The sequence below is a fragment of the Camelus bactrianus genome, chromosome 2, assembly GCF_048773025.1.
Source record: "Camelus bactrianus isolate YW-2024 breed Bactrian camel chromosome 2, ASM4877302v1, whole genome shotgun sequence".
Lineage (NCBI taxonomy): Eukaryota > Metazoa > Chordata > Mammalia > Artiodactyla > Camelidae > Camelus > Camelus bactrianus.
Window position 1 is genome coordinate 131,987,878 of NC_133540.1, and position 27,357 is coordinate 132,015,234.

General features: G+C 52.2%; 2 protein-coding genes across 2 annotated transcripts; both read right to left on the bottom strand.

The window, feature by feature from the left end:
• Positions 1–1,445: 1,445 nt before the first annotated feature.
• LOC141575010 (uncharacterized protein C4orf50-like) lies at positions 1,446–11,938 on the bottom strand. Its single transcript, XM_074352937.1, has 7 exons — positions 11,865–11,938; positions 11,667–11,774; positions 8,380–8,502; positions 7,984–8,050; positions 7,352–7,481; positions 6,125–6,252; positions 1,446–4,767 (listed from the first exon to the last, which is right to left on the bottom strand). Exons 1-7 carry the CDS (start codon positions 11,936–11,938, stop codon positions 2,245–2,247), a joined length of 3,153 nt encoding a protein of 1,050 aa, XP_074209038.1. The 3' UTR covers positions 1,446–2,244.
• A 4,316-nt stretch (positions 11,939–16,254) lies between these two features.
• Positions 16,255–26,960, bottom strand: LOC141575014 (uncharacterized protein C4orf50-like). The gene is made up of 3 exons (XM_074352943.1): positions 26,665–26,960; positions 22,425–22,563; positions 16,255–18,163 (listed from the first exon to the last, which is right to left on the bottom strand). Exons 1-3 carry the CDS (start codon positions 26,958–26,960, stop codon positions 17,546–17,548), a joined length of 1,053 nt encoding a protein of 350 aa, XP_074209044.1. The 3' UTR covers positions 16,255–17,545.
• Positions 26,961–27,357: the final 397 nt, after the last annotated feature.

Consider the following 27,357-nt stretch of genomic DNA (forward strand, 5'->3'; position numbering starts at 1 on the left):
TGTAGAAAGATTTGAGTAAATATAAAAGATTGTTGACTGTTTCAAATGACAATAATAACAACACCTTGTAGGGCATATATTACATAGAAGTAACACAGTTGATAAAAATAAACAATAAAAAAGAGAAAAAGAATAAATGGAGTTAAACCATTAAAAGATTTTTGCATTATTTGAGACATGGAAAATACTAATTTAAAGTAAAGTTTAATAATTAATAGATACATTTTGAAATTTCTAGGATAACCACTAAAAGAATGACACTAAAATGTATAACAAAATAAGCTAACAGGGAAGAAAATAGAATAATAGAATATAGTTTACTAATACCAAAAACAAAGGAAGAAAAGAAAACAGAACAGAAGAGATAAATAGAAGAAACAGCAAGAGGGTAAACATAAAGCCAATTACACCATTATGTATATGAAATGTAAATGGACCAAACACTCAAACTAAAAGACAGAGGATGTCAAACTGAACTAAGTTAAAAAAAAAAAAAACCCATATGTCATTTCTAAGAAACATACTTTAAATATAAAGATACTGATAGGTTAAAATAAAAAAGATAGATGGTGTAAGAAAGTTGTATACCACGAAAATATTTATGGAAAAAACTGATATGACTACATTAATATCAGAAAAAAAAGTCGACTGTAGGGCAAGACGTGTGAAAGGTAACGAGAGACATTTCATCATCACAAAGGAGTCGATTTCATCAGGAATACATCATAGCCTTAAAGCTGGGTATATCTCATAAATCATTTCAAAATGTATGAATCAAAACTAACATAACAAAAAAGAAGAAAGAAACAAATATACACAGAGTTGGAGATTTCAAAAGATGACAAAACAAATAGACAACACATCAGTAAAGATACAGAAGATTTGATCAGCACAATTAACCAGCTTGGCCTAATTAATACTCAGCAACCACAGAACATTCATTTTACAAGGACACATAGGATATTTACCAAAATAGACCATAACCTGGTCAAGAAAACAAATCTCAACAAATTCTAAAAGATTAAAATAATATAATATATATTTTCTGATAACAATGAATAAAACTACAAATAAATAGCAAACATCTAACTAAAAACTCCACAGACGCTTGGAAATTCAGCAACACACTTGTAAATAACCCATGGGCCAAGGAAAAAATCACAATAGAAATGAGAAGTTACTTTGAACTGAACAGACACAAAAAGTACAGTGTATCAAACTGTGTGGGATGCAGTTGAAACAGTGCTTAGAGAGAAATGTCTAGATTTAAATGCGTAGATCACAAAAGAATAACAGTTGAAAATCTATGATCCAAACTTTCAACCCAAGAAGATAAAGAACAGCCAGTTAAACCAAAAGAAAGTGGAAGAAAGGAAATAATGAAGATGTTAGCAGCTACCAATGACATAAAACACAGACATACAGTAAAGAAAAGCAACAAAACCAGAAGATGACCCTGTGAAATGACTGATAAAATTAGAAAGGAAGAGACAGAGAGACAGAGGCAGAGAGGCAGCAAGAATGGATATGAAGGTATGCGAAGGGCTCGATACTAAACGTCCTACAGACAGTCAAGACCATCATGAGACTGCCACGAGCTTAGGGGCCCGGGAGGTCCAGTATTGTTCACAGACGAGGAAGACGACTCAGAGAAGTCTCCGATGCCGTAAGAGCAGAACCGGGTTTGAACCCTGTTTGACTGAGTTCCAAAGCCCGCTGCTCTCTCCTTTCAAGACCCAACACCCAGAGTGATAGAGGCTTTGGCTGAAGCTGTGGTGGTAACCAGACTGTAATATATAAACCCATCAAATCAACACATTGTACACCTTTAACTTACACAGCGTTCAATGTCAATTATATCTCAATAAAAATTAATTTTTAGAAAGAATGTGCAGAATTATGCCTTGAGCTGCTTGAAAAACCCTCGGTCTGAAAATACAAGCTCTGATCTTGAAGTGTAAACACCCCCTCCATGCCCCACCAGATACCAAAACAGCCTAGGCAGGGGGCAGACTCACATCCTGTCATAGGGAAGAATAAAGACACGGACTCTGACTGCCCAGGTGGAGTCCAGGCTCCACTCCTCCTACTGTGTGATTCAGGGCAAACCACTTAACTTCTCTGTGCCTACGTTTTCTCATCTGGTAAATGCGGATGGTGACTGTTCCTCCCAGGGTTGCTGGAGGACATGTGAGTAAAGGGTGTGGTAGAAAGTTAGCAAGATGATTAAACAGCTATGCAGAATCAACCTACCTGGGGGCCATGGGGTGGGGACCTCAGAGCTCGCCCTCTGTCTGCAGAACACGATGGTCCCTTATCCTCTTTCTCCAAATGCGCCTCCTTCACTCCTTCCTCACCAGTGTTTCCCTGCGGGGCGCTGGACCCTGGAGCATCTCCCCAGACCAGTGATGGAGCAGTAGATTCAGAACTGCATCTAGAATTCTCCAGGCCTGAGCAAGTTCCCGTCCACCCTCCAGCCAGACCCATTTCCTGCTCCGAGGGTGGCCCAGGGACCCTTAGAGTCAGTTGCTCTGAAAGCTGAGTCACCTGCACCCCGTTTTCTCCAGCGTTCACCTTGTCCACCACCACTGTGCTTTTTCCTTGGGGACACGCCTCTGCTCCCACCAAACGCCCCCCATCTGTGCTGCTCCCTGAAGTGACTTCTCCCTCCAGGACTCGGATCCTGCGTAGGAGGTGTTCGTTCTCTGCCCTGAAGGCCCGGATCATGTCTTCTATTCCCAGAACTACATCCTTTATCAGCTCTTTGTAACTGACTCCGAGCTCCGAAGTCAGCGCACTGAGCTCCCGGTTTTCCAGGGTGATGCACCCCATCCCGCCTTTGGATTTTCTGATGCTCGCAGACATGGCTTTCTGGAGCTGCCCCAGGTCTCTTTTCAGTCTTTGGTTTTCCTCTTCAAGTTCAGAAATTTTGCAGTAACTTTTCCCATTGCAGTCTTCAAGGTCCGAAATGACCTGCACGTGCTGGTCCAGCTCCCTCCGTAAGTGAGCGATGTCTCCTAGCAGCACACTCTTATCCTGCTCAAGTGCAGATATTTTTTTCGCATTTCTCTCCCTCTCTTTTTCCAGGATACGCAGTTTTCTGTGGCATCTCTCCTGATCTCCCTGAAGTTTGGCGTTATCATGTAAAACTTTGCTACTCTCTTTCTTCAATCCAGAAATGAGCCAACGAAACCTTCTTCTCACCCCCTTGAGGGTTCTCGGCTGCTGAGGGAGCCCAGACTGACCCAGCTCGGAGGGCCCCTCGGGGGGGCCTGGGCTCAAGTCGACCAGATCAGGCACCAGCCCAGGAAGAACTTGGCTGGTTCCCAGGGCCTCCGTCTTTCCCAGCTTAGCATCTTCACTACGCTTTCTGGGGTTTGCGTTGTTGGCAAACCAAGTATCCGTACTCTGGTTTGCCAAAGCCTGCTGAGGGTAAGCGTGCTCCCGGCAGCCGGGCCATCTTCGAGCAAAGCTCCAGTTCTCTCCCGCCAATGATGAAGTGTTCCACCCACGTCCCCCACTCCCACGCATCAGGATGGAGAGTTGCTGGAAACAAGCCTCCATCTCCTTTTCAAATTCCTCCAACCTGAGCACCATCCCATCGTGTGCTCCGTTTGGAGCCCAGAGGTGACTGGTGGGTCCCGCCCCCTCTGGCAATAAGGCCAGTCCTGGAGATGGTAACAAACCTCCCTCGTCCAGTAAGAAACGCGTCTCCTGGACCTCACAGTCCTCGGAGCCAGACTCCTCCGGGACATCCCTGTGGCCCGAGCGGGACCCTTCCAGATGCAACACCTTCTCCTCCTCCTCTTCCTGTCCCTCGTCCTCAGGGCTGTCCTCAGGGCTGTCCTCTGGCAGAAGCAGAGCATTTGCAGACCACACGTGGATTTTCTCCTTGCCCTGAACTCTCCTGATGGCTCTGCCCTGCTCAGCAAGGGGCTGAGCACCTTTGGGAGGTGGCCTGTTGGTGCCCGGAGCGCTGGAGAAGGCGGCTTCCGGGGCCTCCTCCTCTGATAAGGATGATGACAGCCCTCCTTCTCGCAAGCCCCAGACACGCCCTTCCCCCTGCCCCCTCCTGCCCAGGGATTCAGGACCCTGCGCTGACACCGAGGCCGCCCGCTGCAGAAGAGGCAGTAGAGCCTCCGGCGGGGGCTGCGGTTCTGGACCCCCGTTCTCATTCTGCGAGCTCTCTGGGGTCCCAACACCATCCTGCAGGCTCAGGTTCTCACAGCTTTCCTGACATGGCTGGCACCTGTCACTGAGGTCTTCCTCCTTCCTGCCCCAAATCCTCAGCCCCTGCATCTCTGGTCTCCACCCTGGGGCTCCTCCTCCCTCCTTCCAAAGGTCTTTTAGATCCCTGGGCCCTCTCCTGGGAAATCGGTGACTTGAAATACATGGGGACTCCTGGCAGAGGGAGGCATCGTGGCTCCTTGCCCGGTGATGATCCCGGCTGGGGTGTCCTGAAGCTGAGGGGGCAGGCGGGGGCCTGGCCTCCAGGCCCTGCTGGGCTTGCTGTCCTTCTGTGGAAGCTTCCAGGAGCAGCAGTGGCAGTGGCAGCGGCAGGGGAGCTGGGTCCCCAGCCTGCCCCCAGGGAGGGCGTGTGGACGTCTGCACCAGAAGGGACTCCTGGGCTGGGGCGGCTGCTAGTTTCTGCTCTGACATCCAGGCCGGCTCCACGGGGAGGAGTGAGCCGTCCACCCACTGCCCTGGGGGGCAGCCACAGATGAGAAGAAGAGTCTGTTCACCCAAGTTGGGCTCAGCTGGAGTAAACTGGGGATGGGAAGAGAAGATGAAGTGTGAAGCAGCCCCTTCCCCCTACAGCCTCTCCCCACCTCTCTGACCTCATCTCATCCAGTCACATTGGCCTTCCTAACACACCAAGCTGGTTACCACCCCAGGGCCTTTGCACCTGCTCTTCCTGCTGCCCAGAGTATCCTTCCCCCAGATACATGGCTCACACTCTTGCTTCATTAACATCTCAGTTCAAACTCAGAAAGGCCTCCCTGGCTACTTCCGCCACTCTCTGCCCATTCACCCCGCTTCATCTCCCTCTTTACCTCCCTTGCTCACTTCACTCTGCGTATGTGTGAGTGCCGTCTGACTCCCCCGTGGCCCTGCACCGCCCAGTATGGTAGCCACGGGCCACATGGCTCTTCACACTTGAAGCAATTAAAGTTAACACTCAGTTCTGCGGGCACACCAGCCTCATTTCAAGCACCCAGAAGCCGTGGGCGATTCACAGCTGCTCTACTGGACGACGCAGATGCAGGGTATCTGCAGCGCCGTGGAAGGCTCTAGGGGACAGTGCTGGGTAGACTCCGCTCCTGGCGGCAGGCACCCGGGCCAGGAACAGTCCCGGGCACACAGGAGGCGTTTTATAGATACTTTTGAACATATTTTCATATTCACTTATTCAATGCATTTATCCAGAGAGAAGGACTGGCCCAGCTCACAGAACAGACCCAGGCCGGGTGAGGCCTGGGAGGTGGCGCTTGGCTCCGTCCAGGCTCACCGAGCGCCCTCGGGCCACGTGACCGCAGCCCCCCACCCCCGGCCACTCTGCTCTCATCGCCTGTACCTGGCGGGTCTGCCCAGGTGGCCTGCTCTTCTGCTGCCCATCCTGGTTTCCTGACTGTCTAACGTCGTCCCTCCACCACCCCAGGGGCATGTTCTCAGCTCTGTCTGCACTTGGGTGTGACACCGCACACCAGGCCGCCCAGAGCCAGAGGGGAAGGACTGAAGTAAGGCCTCTCTCTTTAGAACCACAGACCCACATCAGGGCTGGTTGGAACCAGGCTCCTGACCCTTAGGGGACAGCGTGGTGCAGTGTGGGCTATGAAGACAGGATTCCGGTCCCCTTCAGTGCTGTGAGGTCTTGGCTGCAGGGCAGCTGGGCCCAGGCACACAGCTGGGGCTCCCTTCCTGCACACCCCACTCAGAGCTCAAGGCCTTCCGTTCCATCTCCTCAGATCTCCCTCTCAATTATTTCCAGAACGTTCTTCCAAACCCCAAGCTTCTTTACCTCCTTCTCCCACCTCCTGAGTGGTAGCCACACTGTGCAGCACACACAGTAGGGCTGATCAGACCCAACTGGTGCCTCGGACACACAGAAAGCCTCTGGCCTCACCTGTCCACAGTCAGATCCTGCAAAGTCTCCTGGGAGCTCGTCTGTGGTCTCCGGGCCTGGCATCAAAGCAGGGGGGCCTTGTCCAGCCTCGATGCAGCCCCAGGTGCAGGACCCCTCGGAGGGCTGGCCTGGGAAGAGACAGGACCCAAGGGTTAAAGAGACCCTCGTAGGAGCTATCCCACGACGGCCACCAGCACTGCCACCTGCTGCTGGGACTAGACATCACTTCTCCAAGGTTCAAGGCCTTTGAGCCTCGAAAGGTGGCCTGATGGTCACTTGCCCTGTCAGGTGAGGAACCCAGGCTGGGAGATGGGGATGACTGCTCACTGATGAGCACCAGAGTCAGGTCTGGAAGCCACCTCCGCTGATCACAAAGCCCACACAGGCGACAAAAGCCGTGACACCTCCCTCAGCCCCACAGCTTCATGGTTACACAGGGTCACAATTCCTGGTCCCCACCCCCTCACAGTCAGCACGTGGATGGAGGAGCTGATGCCCAGGCTTCGCCAGACAGGCCCCGCCCCCTTCCCCGAGGACAAATTTAACCTTGTTGGACTTGTCAGCTCTGCTCCCCAGAAATGGGATGGAGGGGAAAGGTCAGCTTTGCTGGTCAGCAGCACCGCTGGGTATAAATGACCCCCCATCTGTAAACCGCACTTGGCCTTGGAAGTCTGTATGTAAACCAGACACCCAGTTGGACGCTGTGGTCTTGGGGCTCCCCGAGTCAGTGGCTTTTGCAACAGGGATCCTGGAAGCTGTACCTGAGACTGTTATCAGATGCATTTGTTCCCATCAGAGACAACTTAGGGACAAGGGGCTTCTAAGCCCCAAAAGCTCCCCAGACCTCACAGCCATCTCACAGCTGAGCTGTCACTGGGTGGGGGCGGGGGATGGAACAGCTTCCGGTCATCACACAGTCTTCTGCAAAGACAAATCCCCCGGGGACATCCCTGCTGTGATGCTGGCACGTGTGTCTCCTGGCTGGCCCTCTTCTGGGAGCTGAGGGAGTGAGCCTAAATCAAGGACCTTGTTGTGGACACTGCAGGCTCTGACCCCACCCCTCCCAGCTGTGTGGCACTGAGCAAGCGACACTACCTCTCTGACCCTCAGCTTCCTGCCTGCAAAGCAGGAACTACCCCACCGCCCCCAACATCAGGATGTCGTCAGAGAGCTGGCCCCTGTCAGTGGGTGTCTGCACAGGGCTCTGCTAACCCCAGTTCCACACACCTGCTGAGCCCCTTGGTGGAGGGGCCCCGTCAGAGTCGGGGGAGGTCTGCCGGCTGTGGCTTCCGCAGGCGCCCAGCGCATCCTCCCTCGGCAGGAGAAGCGATCCATCCTGAACACGGCCCAGCGCATCCTTGAGGGAGACACAAGAAGTCAAGAAAGCTGTCAGTGCCCTTGGTTGTGGCTCCCTCCAACTTCATCCCCACAGGTCCCTCCCAAGGACCCCAGGAAGGAGTCAGATCCCCTCTCTGGATGAGGACAGCAGAGGGCACATGATCTGGTCCTGTGTTCTCGGTTCTGCCAGCCAAACTGCCCCCTATTAGCACCCGGGCGCCATTTAGCAGATGAGGAGCTTGTCTGTGCAGCCAGGATTCCTCTGGGCTCCCAAGGGGGCACCAAAGGCACCAGTCCCCTCTCCTTCCTGAGCCGAAGTTCCATCTGTGTCCACCCACAGAGGTGGTGCCTGCCCCGGGCCTCCGGGTGGTCCTGCCCCTCAACTGTCCACAAGCCCCTAATGCCACAGCCAGGTGTCTGGGTGGCACTTCTCTTCCCTGGGCCTCACCCCAAAAGGCAAGAAGGGGTACAGCAAGGAGCCCCGAGTTTGCCCGCCCCATGAAGCATGTTAGAGGCAGCACCTTGACCACGCCTACTGCACCAAAGTCGTGGCGGGGGGCAGAAAATCTCAGCTCCAACCGCTGTCCACTAGGGGCCGGGGGTGGGTCTCTCACAGGTTCCACTGCCCGGTTCTAACGGGTGCTGATCACTTCCCAGCTGGCCCCCCAGCACACCTGAGGCCCTGCAGGAAGGATACTGGCCTCCATTCTGTCTGCGCCCTCATCCTAGCCTGCCCCGCACTAGGTGCTTAGTAATGTTTGAGACCCAGATGGATAGACCTGCAGGGAGGCAGACGCTGCAGACTCAGCAAGCATTCATTAGGCTCCTACTCTGCGTCAGGTGCTGTTCCAGGGAAGAGAGGAACAGAAATGAGCAGGTAATGCCCCGCCCCCCTCATCTGTGCCCCACGCCCTCACCTGTTCTCAGCAGAGCCCACATCGACCCCCAACTGGGCCTCCTGCTTCCTCTCCAGCCTGCCCGCAGCGGCCAGCGACACCCCCTTAAAATGCACTCTCTGGCCTGCCAGCACCCCCGGCTCCCTGCAGGCCCCAGGGCCGGCTCCTGTGCTGAAATCCGGCGCGGGGGCCCTTCCAGGGCGGCCACTGTGGCCCTGATGCCCCTCATCCTGGTTTCTGCTCACAGGGCCTCCTGTGACACAGGGTCCCCACCCGGGTCCCAGCCTTTCTCCGCACCTCCGCGTATGCTGTTCCTCCTGCCTGCCTGGAGCATCCTCCTGGGTTGGGTATTGGCCGCCGGCTGTTTGCTGGCAAAGCCCTCCCTCCCCGCACCTGGCACTCGCCCTGCCTCCACACCCCACTCAGCATCCAAACAATCGCACTGAAATGGAAACTGGGCTGGGGGTTGCTCTCCTGTTTCCAGCCCTTCCAGCTTCCCACTGGCCTGAAAGATAGAACCCCTTCCCCCCGCCCTGGGCCTCACTACCCCCATCTCTGCTCCCCAAGGGGACCCCTCTCCCTCCTGCACTGGGGCCTGGCACCCCTAGTGCCTGCCGCCTACACCTCTCTCCCCTGCCCCTCTGCCTGGCCCACCTGCTCCCCGCCAGGCTCAGCTTAAAGGCCAAATCCTTGCTGAGGCCTTCCCTGACCTCCCCCCGCCCCGGAATGAAGCCCCTTCCCTCCCACAGCGCCTCCTCCTCACGCCCCAAGTTTGTGACCCTCTGGTTCCCATGTGACGGTTTGTGTCTTGTCCAGTTCTCGTCATAGACCAGGGGTCTCCACCCTGGCCACACCTTAGAATCACCCAGAAGCTTTTAACAAGCACCAGAACAGAGCTTCAGCCCAGACCAGTTAAAGCCAGAGAGGCCTGGGCCCAGCCTTCTGCTCCCACCCAGACCTGCCCGGCCTGCCCGCCACAGGGGCCTCCGCCCACAGCACTTTGGGTGCCTCTGGGGTTTATCCATTGGCTTCTCACTTGATCAGAATTATACATTTTTGTCAACAGCCTAAAATCACCATTGGAACGAGGTGGAGACAAGGAGATGAAGGAGAGGGAGAGAAGGTAGCAGAGAAGAGAGAGGAGGTCCACGAGGAAGAAAGAAGAGAGACGGACTATGATAGAGAAAGGGAGAGACAGAAATTCAAAAACACAAGACAAGCAAGAGAAAGGAACAGACGGAGGCAGGGAGGCGGAGGGCAGTGCCGAAGGCCGCCATCGCTGTGCTGTTCATTTCCATTTGAATTTCGTTCCAACTGACTTCAGTTCAGTTCAGCTCATTCTTACTGAACACCTACTACGTGGCAGGCACCGCTCTGGGGCTGGGGATGCAGCCATGGGTAACACGCGCACAGACCCCTGCCTCGAGGCGGTGCCATCCAGTGGAGGGCTTCCTGGACGATGATGTGTACCCCCTTCATTTCACAAGTGATGAAAGCCATCCTCAGAGAGGGAGAGTGACTTGTCTGAGGTTGCACAGCACACGTGGTGGGAGAACAGGACCAGAATGCAGGTCTCCGAACTTGACCCGGGCCTTCTCCCCCGCTTCCTGCCCCTCTCTGCTCAGTCTTGTCAACCCTTCCTGCTTTTCAACACTCGCAGGAGCATTTGCCTGTAGCTTTACGTGGCTTTAGTTTAAACGTGTAATTATCTTGAAAAATAATAAAAAAGAAGAAAACAAGGAATACCGTGAGCCAAAAACAAATATTATGAATGAGTTAGAACAAATCCCGCCAGGCTCTTTTCTATCCATAGACATTTAAATTCTTTCAAAAGTCTGTTTCTCCAAAATGTTGACTTTTTGCTTTGTGCATTTTTCACGTGATGGTCTCAAAGGAGCATGTCTCCTGCACGTTCTTCTGCAACGTGCCATTTGGGGGCTGCCCACTAATCTCTGACGTGAGGAACGCCTTCACTCACCAGGTCGGGTCCCTCTGATCAGACAGGTACGTTGTTTCCAAGTTTTACCAACTACAAACAGTGCTGAGATACTTTTAAAATTTGACAAGTATTTAGAATAAAATGGAATCTTGAGGTTTTGCTGATTTGTACTTATTTTATAAGTAATGGAACTGACATTTTTTGGTAAGATCACTGGCCATTTCTATTTCCTTTTATATTATTCTTATGTTCTTGGATTTTGCCTATGTTTTGTTTTTTGACACTGTTGACACTATGTTTTAAAGTTCTTGCTCGCTGCCACTGCCGGAGTGAGTGACAGCTGTGTGACAGGCACTTCTGCAGGTGCAAGCTCTGAGTAGGCGGGGGCTGCCTGGACTCAGGGAACAATGAAGATTCTTGTATCTGCCACCAGGGGTCGCTCTACTCACACTGCTGGGGCGCAGAGGCTGGCCAGAGCATCCAGCATTCCTGGTGCCGCTGTCCCCGGGGGCGTGACCTCAGCTCTGGGATGACTGCCTGACACTGATATTATTAAGTGTACGACTTTTAATCTCTTCGTACGTTTTCTTGTTACCCTCTAGGCCAGGCCACAGCTCCCCGGCTGTCCCCTGCTGTAGCAGTCATTGCCCGAAGTGCCGTTTCTGCTCTTGTGTCTGTCTCCCCTGTAAGCTTTTGAAGAGCCTGGTCAGCCCTCCAGCCCCAGTGCCCGGCACGGTGCCTGGGACGTGCACGGTGCACAGTGCCCACTTGCTGAAAAGCATTTGGACACATCTGCAGGTAAGCCCGGCTTACCTTGCGAACCACAGTCCTTTTAAATTTTCTTTTTCCTGTGATCCTGAGCAGAACCCCCCTCCCCAAACCCCTCCCCAGGTCAGGAGTTTGCTCTTGCGGTGGTCATCCCTTAGGGGCTCCAAGCACCTGGCTCTAGGCACTGTGAACTGTGTGATCCCAGGCAAGCATGTGCCCCTTCTGTGGGGCTGGGGACAAAAACGCTGATCCCTGCCTGGCTACCTCCCGGCATCAAATGAGATCCTATCTGGGAAAGTGCTTTGCGAATATGAAGCAAATAAAATATCTTCTCATAATGATTACTCTCATCATAATTTACACCACGACACCAGAGCCCATCAGATGTAACCAAGGGGCCGGTTTGGGTGGAGGCACCCTAATAATGATCTGTGATGGTTTTCTGTATGGGGCTCACTTCCCTCTGGGTTCCCAATTTCTATACCTCACTTCCCAGCATTCCCATCTTGAAGTGCTCCCTTCAGCTGGAAGCTTCCATTCCCCACAGGCAGTGGAGGAAATACCTTCTTGCGGCCACTTACTCACTGAGTCACCCGCCCACCTAGCGTTCCGCAGCCTGTGGCGGGGCTGCGACTTAGGGCTGAATGGACCCCAGGTGGTGATGAGGAGGAAGGCACAGCTGTGAGGGGTGCATGTCACAATGGGGGCACTGAAGAGGGGAAGAGCTGACGTGAGGTCAGGAGAGACCTCATGGAGGAAGTGACATTCTTACCCAATGGACAGACAGTAACAGGGTTACCAAGCGGCCACGGGGAACAGGTTGTAGGAGCTCCTAGATACACGGAAGGTGAACAGGTTGGAGGAGGCTGGCATATTCAGGGGCCTGCAGGAGCCCAGGGTGGGTGGGCAGTGAGCCTGGGGCAGCGGGCTGGAGCAGCAGGGGCTCAAATGCAGAGGTTAGGAAGTGGGGCTGGGTCCCAAGACAATGGAGCCACTGGGGGTTTATGAAGGAAGGTCATTCGGGGGTCACCACCGTTGTCCAGGGAAAGGCATTTAAGACCGCTTGCCCGTGGTTTTTAACCCCTCTAGGCCCCACCCCTTTGGAAATGCACCCTCAGGCTTGGGAAATCACGCATGCGTGCAACGCTCTCAGAACTCTGAGTATGATTTCACACGTGCACGGCCACGGCCACGGACGGGACCAAGACCCTGAAGGGCACCACCTGGCGTTGCAGTGTTGTTATCAATAGGTTCTAGCATTTTAATTTTAAAAGGCTATGCTCCCCCAGGAGCTGGTGACTGGCTGGTACTTTATGTCTCCCCAGGGCCCCCTCAGGCGGATGTCTTCCTCTCAAGGTGGCCCTTTGTGACTCCAAGATGCTCAGAGTCAGGGCTGTCAGTGCCCTCTGAGAGGAAGACAGCCTGGAAGACTCTGACAAACCCCATGGCCCTGGTTCCATTCCTCATTCCAAACACAGGGTCCCCAACAGTGACCCACAGGCTGTCAGGCCCCTTCCCCCTTCCTCTGTCTCCACCCTCATCCCCCTCCCCGCCGCCTCAGTCTCATCATCCTGCACCGGCAGGGGTCCTGTCTTACTTCCCAGCCCCGGTGCCCGGCTCACGCCCGAGCACACCTCATTGTACTGAGTGAGCAATTGTTAAATGCTGAACCTGGACCCACTGATGATGGTATTCACCAGCCCATCTTGGGGTCAGCCTGCTGGGGTGCAAATCCTGCCCCACCACTGCAAATCTGCAGGACCCTGGGACTCTCCATGCCTCCACTTCCTCACGTGTAAAACGGATAAAATAGTGCCGCCCTCAAAGGTCGCTGAGGGACAAAATGAGTGGACAACAGACGTAGAGCCTGGGGAGAGTGCCTGATGCAAAGACACCCCAATAAACACAGGGATCCCTTGTGCTCCCACGAACCTGGCAAAGAAGCACAGCAAGGAACCGGAAACTGACAGCTGCACTGTCTCACGGGGCCTCACAGCAGTGCATGCAGGGGGTGCTTGTGGTGGGTGCAGTCATGTCCCCAAAAACTCCTAAGCTGCAGTCCCAGCCACCACCCCTCAGTAGCTCAGAGCAGGACCTGATTTGGAAGCAGTCATGGCAGACATAATTAATTAAGTCACAATGAGGTCAAGAGGGTGGGCCCTAAGCCAGCATGACTGGCGTCCTCATAAAAAGGAGACGTTTGGACAGAGATGGACATGCTAGAAGCAAGTCAATGAGCAGAGACACAGGGAGAAGACGGCCGTCCACGAGCCAAGGAGAGAGGCCCGGAACTGACCCTCCCTCAGAGGCCTCGGAAGGAAGCACCCTGCCAACGCCTTGATCCTGGAGGACTGTTGTTTAAACCACACAGTTTGTGGGCCTCTGCTAGGGCAGCCCCAGGAAACCCCCGCAGTACGGAAGTCTCTATTTGCTCAGTAAGGAATTGAAGCACAGAAGTGACTAGCAAGGCTCCGGGCCCCACCAGCTGGGGGGACTCGGCCCTGCCTGTCTCCACCTGGGAGGACTGCCAACGTCTGGCTGCAGCAAGAAGCAGGTCTCCCTGGTGCCGAGCCCCCTGGGAGGGATCGTTAGCAAGGAGGTGGGAGCCTGCCTCCCAGAAGTGAGAGCAAGACACGCAAGAGACGCACAAACCACGAGGAAACGATGAAATGGACACTGACAGCCAAAGTGAGCCCTTGCTGACAGCACTCTCCCAGGGCGGCTCGCAGGCCGCCATTTAAGATTGCTAAAAGCCAGAGTTGGCGACTGTCCTGTGACATTTTCTGCCGAAATGGTACCAGACATTTGTTCCATCTTTAAAGGGCTTTGACATTCACTCTCATCGGGTTTTCGCTCTGACACACTCATGAGATAGCGAGGGCTGCTACCCCCTCACCCAGCACAATCCGCAGGGGCTCAAGGACGTCCCAAGTTCACAGGGGCACAGACGGGGTGGAACCCAGGCCCTGGGAGGCCAGAAGAGGGAATAGCACCCGAAGGACGCCAAGGAGGAGGCGGCGAGAACATACCCATCACTGACCACATGACTGCATGTTTGGGGGCTGAACTGAGTCCCCTGCAAGGTATGTTCAAGTCCAAACGGCCCACCCCACGACCAGTACCTGTGACCATGACCTTATTTGGAAATAGGGCCTCTGCAGATGTAAATTAAGGTGAGGTCATGCTGCAAATGGCATTATTTCATTTTTAATGGCTGAGTAATATTCCATTGTGTATATATACCACAACTTCTTTATCCAGTCACCTGTCAATGGACATTTAGGTGCTTCCACATCTTGGCTGTTGTAAACAGTGCTGCTATGAACACTGGGGTGCATGTATCTTTTCAAATTAGTTTTTTCCAGATATATGCCCAGGAGTGGGATTGCTGGATCATACACTAACTCTATTTTTTTGTTTTTTAAGGAATCTCCATACTGTCTTCCACAGTGGCTGCTCCAAATTATATTCCTACTAACAGTGTAAGAAGGGTAGAGAACAAGGAACTACATTCAATATCTTGTCATAACGTGTAATGAAAAAGAATATGAAAAAGAGTATACATGTGTAATCACTGTGCTGTTCACCACTGAGGTCACCAGGCTGGGCCTCACCCACCTCACCTGCCCCCTGCAGGCTGACCTCTGACCTCTGAAACTAGGCAGCAGTTCCCAGCCCTTGGGCCAGGAGAACTACACCTGGGGATGGCCCTGCCCAGAAAGCCACTACAGTGCTCTGAGTCCCCCTCGGCCCATCACGGAGGAGTTAGTGACCACAGGCCCCGTCCACTCCGGGGCCCCGTCAGCCTATGTTTCCACCAGCACCTCCGCAGATCAGAGGAGACAAATCACAGTCACATTTAACCTTCTCCAGTCAAGGGTAAGCCCTGGGACAAACACACGAAAAGCCAAGATAGAGGAAACCATCCTGTAAGCAGTGTGGGTGAGTCTACCCAGCCTCCCACGGGATGAGGCGAGCCCAGGAAGAGACGATGGTGAATCGGATGACGGGGACAGTGACAATGACGTGGCAGGAGCCAAACCTGGTTGGTCACTTACGGGTGCCAGGCACTGTGCTAAGAGCCCTCCCTGTACTTTCTCATCTCATCCTCATAATCACACTCAAGGCAAGTCTCAGTGTTGTTCCCACTTCACAGCTGGGAACACTGAGGCCAGAAATGTTTAGTAACCTGCCTGACGGTATCTCAGCTGGTAAGAGGCAGAGCCGTGCTGGAATCGACACTGCCTCTGTCCACTTCGGGTCCCACCTGTCACTTAAAGTGGGAGCATCTCACCCCCGTGCGCGTGGCTCCAGTGCTCAAGGATCAGCATTTTCTCTTCCACAGGCCCCTACACAGCAGCCCCTGCTTCCTCTGCTACTCAGCTGATGATGGGTTGGCTTCTCCCAATGCTAGAGGCAGAACTAGCTGGGAACCACACTTTATGGGCAATTTAAGGAGTTTCTGAGAGGATTTTGACCATGCACAGCAGCCTCCAGCAAAGTCTTGAGGGCACGGGCTCCATGTGAGCTGCCATCCTCCTGGGGCAGTGGGACTTTTCAATGATGAGGCGCGAAACATGGAGAAGGTCACAGATGCATGTGGACAAGGGGCTTGTAACTGATCACACACAAGTTATCTAATGCCCCAGACTCCTCAAGAACCAGCTCTGCTCCAGCATCTCGAGGTAAGGGCAGCAGCCCTGATGCTTCAGAGCTGGGTGCCTGTGGTCAAGTCACCTAACCACCCAGAGCCCCATTTCTCCATCTATTCAGTGGGATAACAGCACCTGGCTTGCAAGGCTGTTCTAAGGATTAAATGAGAGAACATGAAGTGTACAAAACGTCAGCAGCATCTCTGAAATATTTAGGTAACCACCCTTTTTCTCAGATAAAAGAAAGAGCAAGGGAAGATGGAGAGACTGGGACAATCAGGACTTAAGCCAACAGGCTGAATTAAAGTCTTACATGTAGGAAAATTACAGGATTAAGGATTCTAAACGACAATCTCCATCTCTACACAATTTATTTTCCAAAATTACAGTACGGTGCCAATATGAAATGCACACTGTTTTCCTTTTATCTGATGCATAAAACGGAGAAAGAAGGAACAGGGCTTGTAGAAATGACATTAGTAGGATGAAGCTCTAAACAGATAAAATGTGACCACAGATAAACTCATTATTAAAAGGGTCTAGGCAGGTACACTCCATTATCCTGAGAAAATGCAGAGCATTTAAATTTCCAGTTAATTTGAAATAGATTAGCCAGGTCCAAAGATAAATTTGATTTTTTTTAAAATGAGCAATCTTCTTTGGGGCTAAGGTGGCTCCCTGATTTTTCCTTAAATGTCAATTGACCCAGTAGGGAGTGGCAGGGATTGTGACCTCTTGGAGGGAGCTGAGTTAACTTTCTCTTGACAGGGAGGCAGCCTGCTGCAGGAGAAACGAAGCACTCTGGACTCACATCCAATTTAGATTAAATTCCAGTTCCACCTCTTCCTAGCTGTGTGACAACAGGTCAGTGCACTGCCTCTCTGAGCCTCAGCCTCATTCTCTGAGGAGTGTGGTTACTAACAGTACCTGCTTCATGGTCTGCATGAGCATGAAATGAAATGATGCCTTTGAAAACATCAGAGGGTGCCAAACACACAGCAGGAGTATTTTAAAAGTAAGTTTTTGTTCTCCCATCAGTCAGATGAATAAATGTGTCCAGCCTGCCCTCGCCCCAGAGCTTAAGAAACTTGCTCAGGGTCACAGAAGTAGCAAATAGGAAAACCAGAAAAGGATCCAACCCTGCGTGCTCTCTACGGCACAGCCCTGGGGACCTCCTGTGTCCTGCTGCTGGGGCGGAGGCTACAGAACCCATCTGACCAGGGCCTGCCCTCAAGGGGTTCACAGTCTAAAGGAATGAGGATGCCTGTACAGCACCACCACACTGGCGACCGTCATCACGTTTGGAGCTGAGTGGGAAGCGGGAAAGTGTGGTTGCTCTCCCAGGATGGGGTGGATCAGGGAAGAAGTCACCAGCACAGGACAGTTATGTAATACTGCACGTGGAGGAGGGCATCTAGCAAGGGCCTGGCACAGGCAGGGACCCGCTAAATGTTGGACAGATGGACAGACAGGAGGGAACAGATGATGAGGGATGAAGGGTAGCTGGTTGGCTGCCCGGAGAATGGCTGGATGGAGAGATGGACAAGCAGATGGTGGGGTGAATGTGATGATGGAGTGTGGGTAGACAAGCGGGTGGACAGGTGGATGGGTGGGTGAGTAGGGGGACAGATGGGCATTGAGGTGGCTGGGAGAGGTTTGGGTGGATGGTTACGGCTGGCTGGGTAGATGGGTGGATGGGTGAGCGGGTGGAATGAGGGACAGATGGATGGGCTGGTGGGTTGCGTGGGTGGATGAAGAGGACGACTGGGAAATGGAGTCCACGTCTTGACCAAGTGGCTGTACCAGAAAGTTACAGAAAAGCGGGAAATCACTCGTGCCCTGGGTCGCAGCCACTTACCAGGCTACCGTGACCAGCAGTGCTGAGAGCTCTCTCCCCGGGGGCCTGGGCTCCCAGCTCCTCTCGCAGGCGCCTGTTTTGCTGGGCGAGGTCCTCCACCTGGCCCTGCAGGCCGATCTCCGACAGCTGCAGTCCGTAGATGCTGCAGCGCAGCTCCTCCAGCTGCCCGCGGAGCCGGCGCTCGGTGGCGCGCTGCTCCCGCAGCCGGCGCGCCGCCTCGTCCCGCTCGCGCTCGTCGCGCTCGGCCCTCGCCCGCAGGGCGCGCAGCTCCGCGGCTTCTTCGGGGACGCCAGGGCGGCCGGCCGGGCCCGGTGGTAGTGGGCTGCCCGGGGCCGAGGCGTCCAGCTCGGCCAGCAGGAGGCCCGCGGCGTGGCAGAGGCGCCGCACGTCCAGCTCCAGCCGCTGCACCTGCGCCCGCAGGATGCGCTCCTGCCCGCGCACCAGGCGCAGCTGGCGCCGCTGGATCCGCCGGCAGCGCTCCAGGGCCGCCGCCTGCCGCCCCAGCGCCTCGTCCTTGCGCCGCAGCCGCTCTCGCAGCCGCCGCAGCCGCCACCGCTGCCGCCGGGCCGCGTGCTCCTTCTCTCGCACCTACAGGTTGGCGGTGGATGAGGGCGTCAGGAAGCCCGCCCGGGGACACCCTGGCATCCACACTGAGCCTGACCTTACTTTCAACTTCGGTCTTTTGTTCCGTGTGCTTTTTTTTTTTTTTTTTTGCATAAATGTTTGCATTGAAACGTTGCTTCAAAATACAATTTATCTCTATGACTTTTCTGGCGCCCCCTTAAATTTTGCCCAGGAGGCGAGTGCCTCACTCACCTCACTCTAGTGGGGACCCTGCACACCCGTGAGCTACCTGAGTCCTTGTAAGTGTAATAGAAAAGAACAAATCTGACTCCGTATTAGATCTGTTCCTTTGGTTTTAAACCCTGTGCCCTGTTTTCTAGGCTTAGCCTTGCTGGCTCTGCACCTTTTGTAAAACAATGTTGCCTTTAGCCTGAAATATACAGGCGAGCCATTCTCAAGGCTCTGATCTTTAAGGATATTAACACTTTTGCAATTATATAAAGATAACAAGTTGCAGAATAGAAAATAACGTTTGCTTTGTAAGAGGTTTTACAGGGATGCCATGACCTGACCCACGTGGACAGCTACAAGAACAAAGAACTCCTACAGCAAGAAGTTTGCAACAACCAACACACCCCCTCCCCTTTTTGTAGTATAAAATAAGCCTTAATTCTGACTTGGGCAGCATGGTTCTCCAAGACATTAGTCTGCCATCCTCTCAGTCTGCTGGCTTTCCAAATAAAGTCGTTTTTCCTTGCCCCAACACCTCATCTCCTGATATACTGGCCTGTCGTGGGGTGAGCAGAACACTTGATAACAGAAGGAAACTGCGCAGCAGGCAGGATCGGGATCGGCTGGTGCACTCTGGGAGGGCGGCGCCAGTGGTTCCAATACCGAATACCCTCACACCAGTTTGTAAAGAGCTGCCACCTGGAACCTCCTGAGTGTCCCCACTTTCAATCCAGAACTTCCCAGACCTCTCCATTTCCCCATGCGTAAACGGCTAATGCCTGGCCCAGTAAGGGTCAGCAGACCATGACTTCTGGTTGGTGAGACAGGCCCACGGGTGTCACAGCAGCTGTTGCTTACTGTGAACGCGCCCCGTGGAGCTACTCAGAAGTGACTTGAATAATGTTACACGGCTAAAAGTCACCGAACCTCCATGCGTGTGATTCAAGGTTTTTTTCTCTTTCCACTTCACCCCCTGCCTGGCGGGAGTACACATCTCTCTGCTTTTATATCTTCCCTTCTCCCCACCCAGGAGCTGTGGGCTGGACTGGGGTGATCCACCCACTGCAGAGAAGGGCATCCCTGCCTAATTTTCAGAATTAATTTATACAAATGAGTGGAACTGCCTCCATGTTAAGCTCTCCTTCAATTGCTAGTGCCTGCCGCTGCTGCTCGGTCATGGACATGAAAGCTTGCAGAAGACAAAGCAAACAAGCACTGTGTGTCTGTTAGTCCCAAACTCTGAATTTATCCCTCCCCCACCCTTTCCCATGTGGTAACCAAAGTTTGTTTTCTATGTCCATGAGTCTGTTTCTGGTCTGTAAATAGAATTTGTATCTTTTTTTTTTTTTTTAGATTCCACAGTACTATATATAAAACAGATAAACAACAAGGACCTACTGTATAGCACAAAGAATTATATTCAATACCTTGTAATAACCTGCAATGGAAAAGAATCTGAAAAGAAAAGATATATATGTAGTATGTGTATAACTGAATTGCTTTGCTGTACACCTGAAACTCACATTGTAAATTACTACATTTCAATTAAAAAACATTAAAAAAAAAAAAAACCACAATCAGGAGCAAACATGAAAGAGGGGACTCGGGAGCCACTTGGAAGGCTTTGTTGGACAGTGTGTATTGGCGTGGGGTTGGGGTGGGGCACATAGGGCAGATATAATTGGTGTTAGATCCCTGCGAGGAGAATTGCTCAGGGTCTGCCCAAAGGTGTGACTCCCGGAATTGGTGATGCTCAGCACGTGGAGGGGTCTGCCTTTATCACCTTTCAGGAAGCCACAGGTCACCACAGAAACGAGGCGTCTTTGTAGGCAACTGCAAATATTGATGACAACAGGGCAAAATTGCCATTTGGCAAATATCGGGTGCGAAGCGCAGAGTTCATGCAGTCCTACAAAACTGGCTCCGAAATACCAATAACTCTGGTGAGAGATTTAGGGTTAGAGGTCTGGGCTGGTTGAACAGCCCCCTCACCACTCTGAGCCTCTGCCCCTCATCTGGAAATAGGGTTTCATGACAAGACATTCCCAGGAACATACGGATTACGTAAGAATGCAATAAAGAGATGCATATGGGCATCAGGACTGCAGGTGCTGCAGTGCCTTGAGTTCCCTGACAGCATCCCCCTTGCTTGTCACCCTCATCCTCTGTCTCCCCATCACACTGTGAACCTCTCGTGATTGCAAGTCTGTGTCTTTTCACCCGGGAAATCCTACATGTATATAAAGCATGACTCAAAAAATATTTATTACGAGATTTGCCACAGAGAGATGACACTCTTAAGGGTGGGACCCCACATAACATCACTGTATCTCGGGTTAAAAACTCTTTTTGGGACACTGATGATGATACTGTGAACTAAGCAGAAATGAGCTTGATTTTCTGTACTGGAAATTCCATGTAAAGGGAGAAAATGTCACCTGCACATCTCCCTGACATCTCACAGACTCACTTCAATTCAATTAAACTTCTTATCTTTCCACGCTCCACTTCCATCCTATTAAATAGCTGATCTGGTATTTTTCAAATTTTTTGGACTGCTTCTCACAGTCAGAAACACATTTTAAGACCATACACCATTATACACATGCACATGTGGACAACCGAAACAGACGTTTCACCAAACAGCATTCCCCTTGGTATGTGGCGCCCTTCTACACTTCCTAGTTGATTTCCATTTTTAAATACTGGCTGTGAATTATGGAACTGATTGCACAACCCACTGACAAGAGTCAGCCTGCAATTTGAGGATCGTTGTGCTGCACCGTAAATAGCAATTTACTGAAACACGATGACTCCTGGGATCTTTGGGTACTGGTGCAGGCATGAAGCTGCCTGCCAAGTCGGCAGTATTTCCTAGACATGCCTCCCCTTCCGCCGTCGTCACCTCTCCCCTGGAAGGCGTCAATAAAGACTGACATGAAAGCAGCTAGTGTTGTGTCAGTGCCTTCTGTTGTGAGTGTTGTACATCGTTAACTCACTTACACAGCCATTTAAGGGAGTTGGTACTGTATCATTCTCATTTCACAGATGAGGAAACTGAGGCCCAGAGAGGTTAAGTCACTTGGCCTAGGTTACACAGCTAGTGAGTGACAGCGCTGGAGTTTGGCTCCAGGCATCTGCTTCTAGAACCTGCCTCCTTAACCAGCCACTTCCTCTCTGACAGCACTCTGACTTGGCCCTATTCCCCACCCCACCCCCCCACCACCACCTCCACTATCTCTTTCCCATGCAATTAGGTGAGATCCCCCAAATCTTGACTTTGAGCCTCTCCTGCTAAGGTTCCCCTATGTCCTACTCTACCTGGCTTCCAGAATTCAGTTCATGCCGTGGCCCTGGCGATCTGTCCTCCCGGGACCTCTTCTGCCTCACCAACTCCCTCTGCCCAGCACACCCTCTGCCCTGGTCCCAGTATGCTCTTCCACACCTCTGTGCTTTGCCCCAGCTCTTATCTATCCTCAAAAGCCCTTCCCGCAAAGCCCAATTCACATGGCCCGGTTCTCTGTAGCCTTCCATCCACAAGCACACACACACTGTGCCTGCATGTCCCTCGTGTCACCCAGCATCCAGTCTGGGAGTGACTTGTTTCCTATCTGTGTCCCCACCAGCAAGCCAGCTCCTCAGTCATCTCATTGTCCTCGGGCCAGAGTTGGCACGCCTGATGTCAGGCACCAGTTGGACAGAAAGGAACCTCTGCTCAGAGCCCCCAGCGAATGCACAGCCCTGCAGTCCGCTCAGAGCGCCCTCTGTTGCCAGGGATCCTGGTCAGAGCCCTGTGGGGCAAGCAGGGCAAGATGGGGACCCCATTTTACAGATGGGGCAGCTGAGGCCCAGGGAGGCCACGTGACTCTGCCCCAGGTCCAGCAGCCCTGGCTTGCACTGTTAGAATGAGGACCCCTCTCACCCCTCCTGGCTGGGGTCTCCCAGGCCTGCCCTGCTGTCTGTTCCGTGGTAGCTGCTGCCACGTCCGAACGTCTGGGGAGGCTCTGCTGGGACAAGAAGCAAGTGCTGGGAAGAAGGTGGAGGGACTGCGTACCTGGCTGGCGAGCTCCCCCTGCAGCGCCTCCAGCTTCTCCTGGGCCCGGACAGAGGCGCTTCTCTCCTGGAACACGTGGCCGCTCAGCTGGTCCACTTTCTGGAGAAGTTTCCTCTCCGACAGCTCCAGCTCCTGAATTCTGCAGCATTGAAGCAGGAAGGCGCTTACTCAGGATGCTATAAACATGGCCTGAGGTTTTCACAGATGCCAGAGTCAACCTTTTTTTTTTCTTCTGTTATTTGGCCAATTGGATATTCTGACAACATGGCATTTTGTAAAACATTCATCCATGTCTTTTAAAAGATGATCTAAAATAATTCAGAGACCTCTTTTGAATAATAAGGCACCAGGCTTAAGGAATCTTAACAGCGACCTCACCCCTAAATCAGTAATCCCATCTTTGGGTCATACCAGCAAAGAACTGAGCCTGAACCAAACATCTGCGCTGTCTCACTGAATCCTCGCATTCTCAGCCTGCAGGTGGGTTCCCTTCCCCTTACTTCACATACGAGGAAACTAGGAAACGGAGGATCAGAGAGGCTGGGCAACTTGCCTAAGGTCACACAGCATTATAGAGTCCAGGCTGCCTGCCTCCCAAACTCACGATTTAGCCCTGTGTTCTGCTGCCTCCCATTTGAGCTACATTCTTGCAAATCTCTTCTAAGGAAACAATTGAAATGCAGAGAAAGGTTTCTGCAAGTAAAAGAATTCATCTCTGAATTATTTACAAAATTGAGAGGTTGGAAGTCACCTAACTGTTAGGAATGGCTAAGCCACCTGAAGACCTTCTTATCCTTAGAAAGTGATGGAAGCTGGAGGGAACAGCTGCCTACTGGTCTACTGAGGCCTTAACTGGGCTCATTCACCACTATGACCCTCAGTATCTTCATCTGTAAAATAAAGGTAATTGCACCTGGTTCAGAAGGCTCCTGTGATGATTAAATAAAATGATACACTGTTACTAATAAGGCCAAGAGTCCCCTCTCCTACTCTCCTTTTGAGTCCCTGGGAGAGAGTCTCTAAAGTGACAGAAGGGAGTGTGCCCTCTTGTGGAGATTCAAATCAAGTTCCTTCCAAACTGAACCGGGGAGTGGCCCCGTGTTAATCAGTCAGAGACTTGGGAGGAGCACCTTCCGACTGATTATAAAATAGGCTGATATCTGAATGGGAAAAGACAAGTCTCTCTTCTCAGATTTTCAGACCAAGCTGAAACATCAAGTCTGAGACAATATTGAATTCTGGTGTGATCTCTATTCTTAAACTAAGCAGAAAATGACTCATTTCCCTGGAACCTAGGAATGTTCCCTGAACATGCACAAGAAACTATAGATGTGAAAGTAAAGACCTTGAGATGGAGGAGATGATCTTGGATTATCTGCGTGGGCCTCACTGCAATTTACGACTGTCCTTATGAGAGGCAGAGGGAGATCTGACACAGAAGGAGAGGGCATGTGATCCACCGAAGCAAGATGCTGCACACTGCTGGCCTGAAGATGGGAGGGGCCAGAAGCCAAGGAACGCAGCTGTAGATGCTGGAAAAGGCAGACACAGATTTCCCCTCCAGCCTCTGGAGAGAGCACAGCCCTCTGCATAGCATGATTGTAGTCCAGTGAGGCTGCTTTAGAACATCTGCCTCCAGGAAAGGAAGGAAATGAATGTGCACTCCTTTTAGGCCCTAAGTTTGTAGCAATTTATCTTAAAAGCCACAGGAAAGCAATGCACTCGCTAATAAGAACTAGACAACTAAGTACCATTTTTTTTCACTGATTAATGACAAGTGAAAAAGAATCTATTACATACAGAGCTGCAGAGAGTGCTCTGAACTAGGAGACTCCATCGGGGAGCACCTACCAGGGTAAATCAGGGCCTCACGGCTGCAGGGACCGCTGCAGGGCAGGCTGCCTGGGGTCGAGTCCCAGTGCCCCACGTGGCTGAGTGTGTGACCATGAAGTCACTTCACGAGCCAGCACCTTGACTTTCCCACCTAGAAATTGAGGCTAACGCTATTACTTCGTTTTCAGTATTTTTAAAAGGCTTGTCTGTTAAATACGGGTCAAGCTATCATTATTAATTTTGTTGCATTTAGATGAGAAATTAATTCGCAACAACGATACTGCGGGTGAAGGTGGGAGTGGGGTTCTCTTTCTCAGATTTCTAACAATGCTGTTGCATTCATTTTGCAATAAATATTTTTAAATTTTAACTCTTTCACTGAGGTGAAATCCAATGGACACTACCAACCTTTCACTGTACGCAAACAAGACCACACTTGTGGTGAAATTAGCCTAAAATCTGTACTCACAATTGTGCGTTCAGACCCTGGCTTCAGTGACCCTGAATGATATATTTTGTCCACCCAGCCTCAGTTTCCTCTTCTGGAAAAGGGGATTGTATCATGCTGTGTGTCATAGGGTCCCAGGGAACAATGAGGGGGGCCTGGGTGGGAGGGCAGCACTGAACCCTGTTATAAGCCTTAACCCCTTTTTGTCCCACCCCTGCCACAGTTTCGGCCTCCCCTTCAGGAGCCCCACTTCTGCAGGATGGCGCATTCCCCGCTTCAGAGAACGGAGGACACAGCTCCCATTTCCCCCTCCAGGATGGCCTCAGCCCAGGCCCCAGCCACAGCGGCCCCTCCTCCTCACCACTCATGGTCCCCCCGGGCTGTCTGTCTCTCCCTTACATGGAGGGGTCTCCTACCCATCTTTCCCAGGCCTGGTGACCTTCTGGTTTTCATTGCCATGTACAACCATGTGTGGGTTATAAAGTGTTCTCTCTCAAGGGCTGGGGCCCCGCCTTCCTCCGCTTTCAACTCCCAGGACTTATATTACGGGCTGCATATGTCCCACTTAAATACATATGTTGAAGTCCTAACCCCAGTTCCTCTAGCAGGTGACTGTATTTGAAGACAGGGTCTTCACAAAGGTAATTAAGTTAAAATGAGATCATTAGGGCGGGCCCTAATCCAACACAGCTGCTGTCCTTCTAAGAGGGGAGGTTAGGGCACAGGCGGGCACAGAGCAAGCCGGTGTGAAGACACGGACAGAAGGCAGACAACGTCGAGCCCAGGAGAGAGGTCTCAGAAGGAACCAGCCCTGTCCACGCCTTGGTCTTGGACGTCGAGCCTCCAGGATGGTGAGAAAACAAATGTCCGTCGTTTAAGCCCCTCAGTCTGTGGGGTTTTGTTCTGGCAGCCCTAGAGGACTCGCACGACGGTGTGTGACACTTGGGAGGTAAGTGCAGGTCGTACGGTGAACCAGTGAATGGATGGCTGGGTGGGTGAATGGACAATCACGCAGACTGATACACACAGTAACAAAAGAATGTTTCTGATACGTGAATTTCCTCACGTGAAAAGTTTTACAAAGAGGAGAAAAAAAGGAAAGCTCATGTAAATACACATTGGATGACTTGCCTTTATTAAAATGAAGGAAAATACCAAAAAAAAAAAAAAAAAAAAAGGTGAAGGCCCAGATAAATCCAAGACACGTGGCTGCTGGGAGATCGGTAAACCTGTCCGCCCCGAGCCATAACGCTACTGCATTTCCATGCTGGGCTTCTCCTTTGACATACAGGCAAGGCCCCACCTCATTCTGCTGGCCTAGGTATCAAAAAAGAGCCCGGGCTTTGGACAAAGACCTGGATTCAAATGCCCTGGACCATGTCGGTTCCATCAGGGAGACAGAGTGCACGCCAGGGGGTTCAGCAGTGAGAATCAAACACAGGGAATCTGCCTCACAGATGACAGAAGAGCTGAGAGGCCAGACAGAGGTGACAGGTGACCCAGGATTAGCTCCTGCTGGGAGCCACTTCTTCCCCTCGGGCTGGAAGGACACGCAGAGAGGAGGTGGTGATACTGGGGTCCAGGAGCAGGACCACAGAGGAAGCTGAAAGCACGACTGGTTTGCAGCCCTGGTTGGAGACGTCACCCGGTGCAGAAGAGAGGGGACAGTACCCTGGCTTCTCCCTTCCTCCTCCCTTCTGTGCCTCCCACTGGCTGGACCCAGCTGGAAGCCAGCAAGCAAGGGAGCCTGGGAAACAGGCTCAGCCCCTGTGACACAGAGCGGAGGACAGGAAAGACAGAGAGGGCACTGAGGGCCAGGGACTGTGACGGGCAGCTTATGTACCATAGGTTCGCCTGCAGCCCCGGCCGTAGAAACGATTCAACCCACCATTCTAACACGATCCTGACACCCCAGGACGTGTTACGTGCGCAAGGAAGAGGTCCAAATGGCATATTTACCTGCTCCTCAGCCCAGACTCTGACATCACGTACTTGTCTACGGCTGCCAACAACTTCTGCTCAGAGGATTCCAGCTGCTTCCTGAGCCTTCCCGTATGGAGGTCTGGGCTTCGGGCTACTCCTTCTGGAAGACATCCCTGCTCCTCGTCGCTATCGTCTGCGTCCTGGAAGATCCAGGACGTGTCAATCTTCACATCAACGTTCATTACATCAAACCCATCGCTGCTGGGGGCTCTGACAATGTAGCTGAAACTTTTTTCAGTCCGTCCTTTAGCCGTTGGCTCCATCCCATACATAGTTCATGGACCAAGACTTAATACAATTGAGTGAGTTTGCAACACAGACCTTCTGGAGATTTCGAGGTGGCTGCAATGCCTTCAGATTGCGCAGGAAAATATCCTTTGAGGAGGGCAAGAACAGTGGATTATTTATGAGTGGGGGACTCGGGTTTCACCTGCACAAACGTCATACAATATGAATGAGAGCCTCTCGTTTTACAAGCAGCATGCCAGCACTCACCCCAAGTGGAAGAGTCACTTAGAATGAAAAATGTCACAATATGTACAAAGAGGGAAGATGAGATTTCCCGGCAGGACCACCCGCGTGTCCTACGTTCTCGGCAGCGACGCGCAGGCTTTCGCCCTGGAATGGATGGAGTTCTAACCCCCTCTCTGCGTGCAGCGAACGTTTACC

Coding starts and splice junctions, on each gene's coding strand:
- LOC141575010 (XM_074352937.1), bottom strand. CDS start 11,938: ATGCCAGCCTCCTCCAACCTGTTCACCTTCCGTGTATCTAGGAGCTCC. Junction 11,775..11,864: donor CTGTTCCCCGTGGCCGCTTG/GTAACCCTGTTA, acceptor TCCCCTCTTCAG/TGCCCCCATTGTGACATGCA. Junction 8,503..11,666: donor CACAGGCTGCGGAACGCTAG/GTGGGCGGGTGA, acceptor TGGGGCCTGCAG/GGAGCCGGGGGTGCTGGCAG.
- LOC141575014 (XM_074352943.1), bottom strand. CDS start 26,960: ATGTATGGGATGGAGCCAACGGCTAAAGGACGGACTGAAAAAAGTTTC. Junction 22,564..26,664: donor GAGTCTGGGCTGAGGAGCAG/GTAAATATGCCA, acceptor TCAATGCTGCAG/AATTCAGGAGCTGGAGCTGT. Junction 18,164..22,424: donor AGGGGGAGCTCGCCAGCCAG/GTACGCAGTCCC, acceptor GCCAACCTGTAG/GTGCGAGAGAAGGAGCACGC.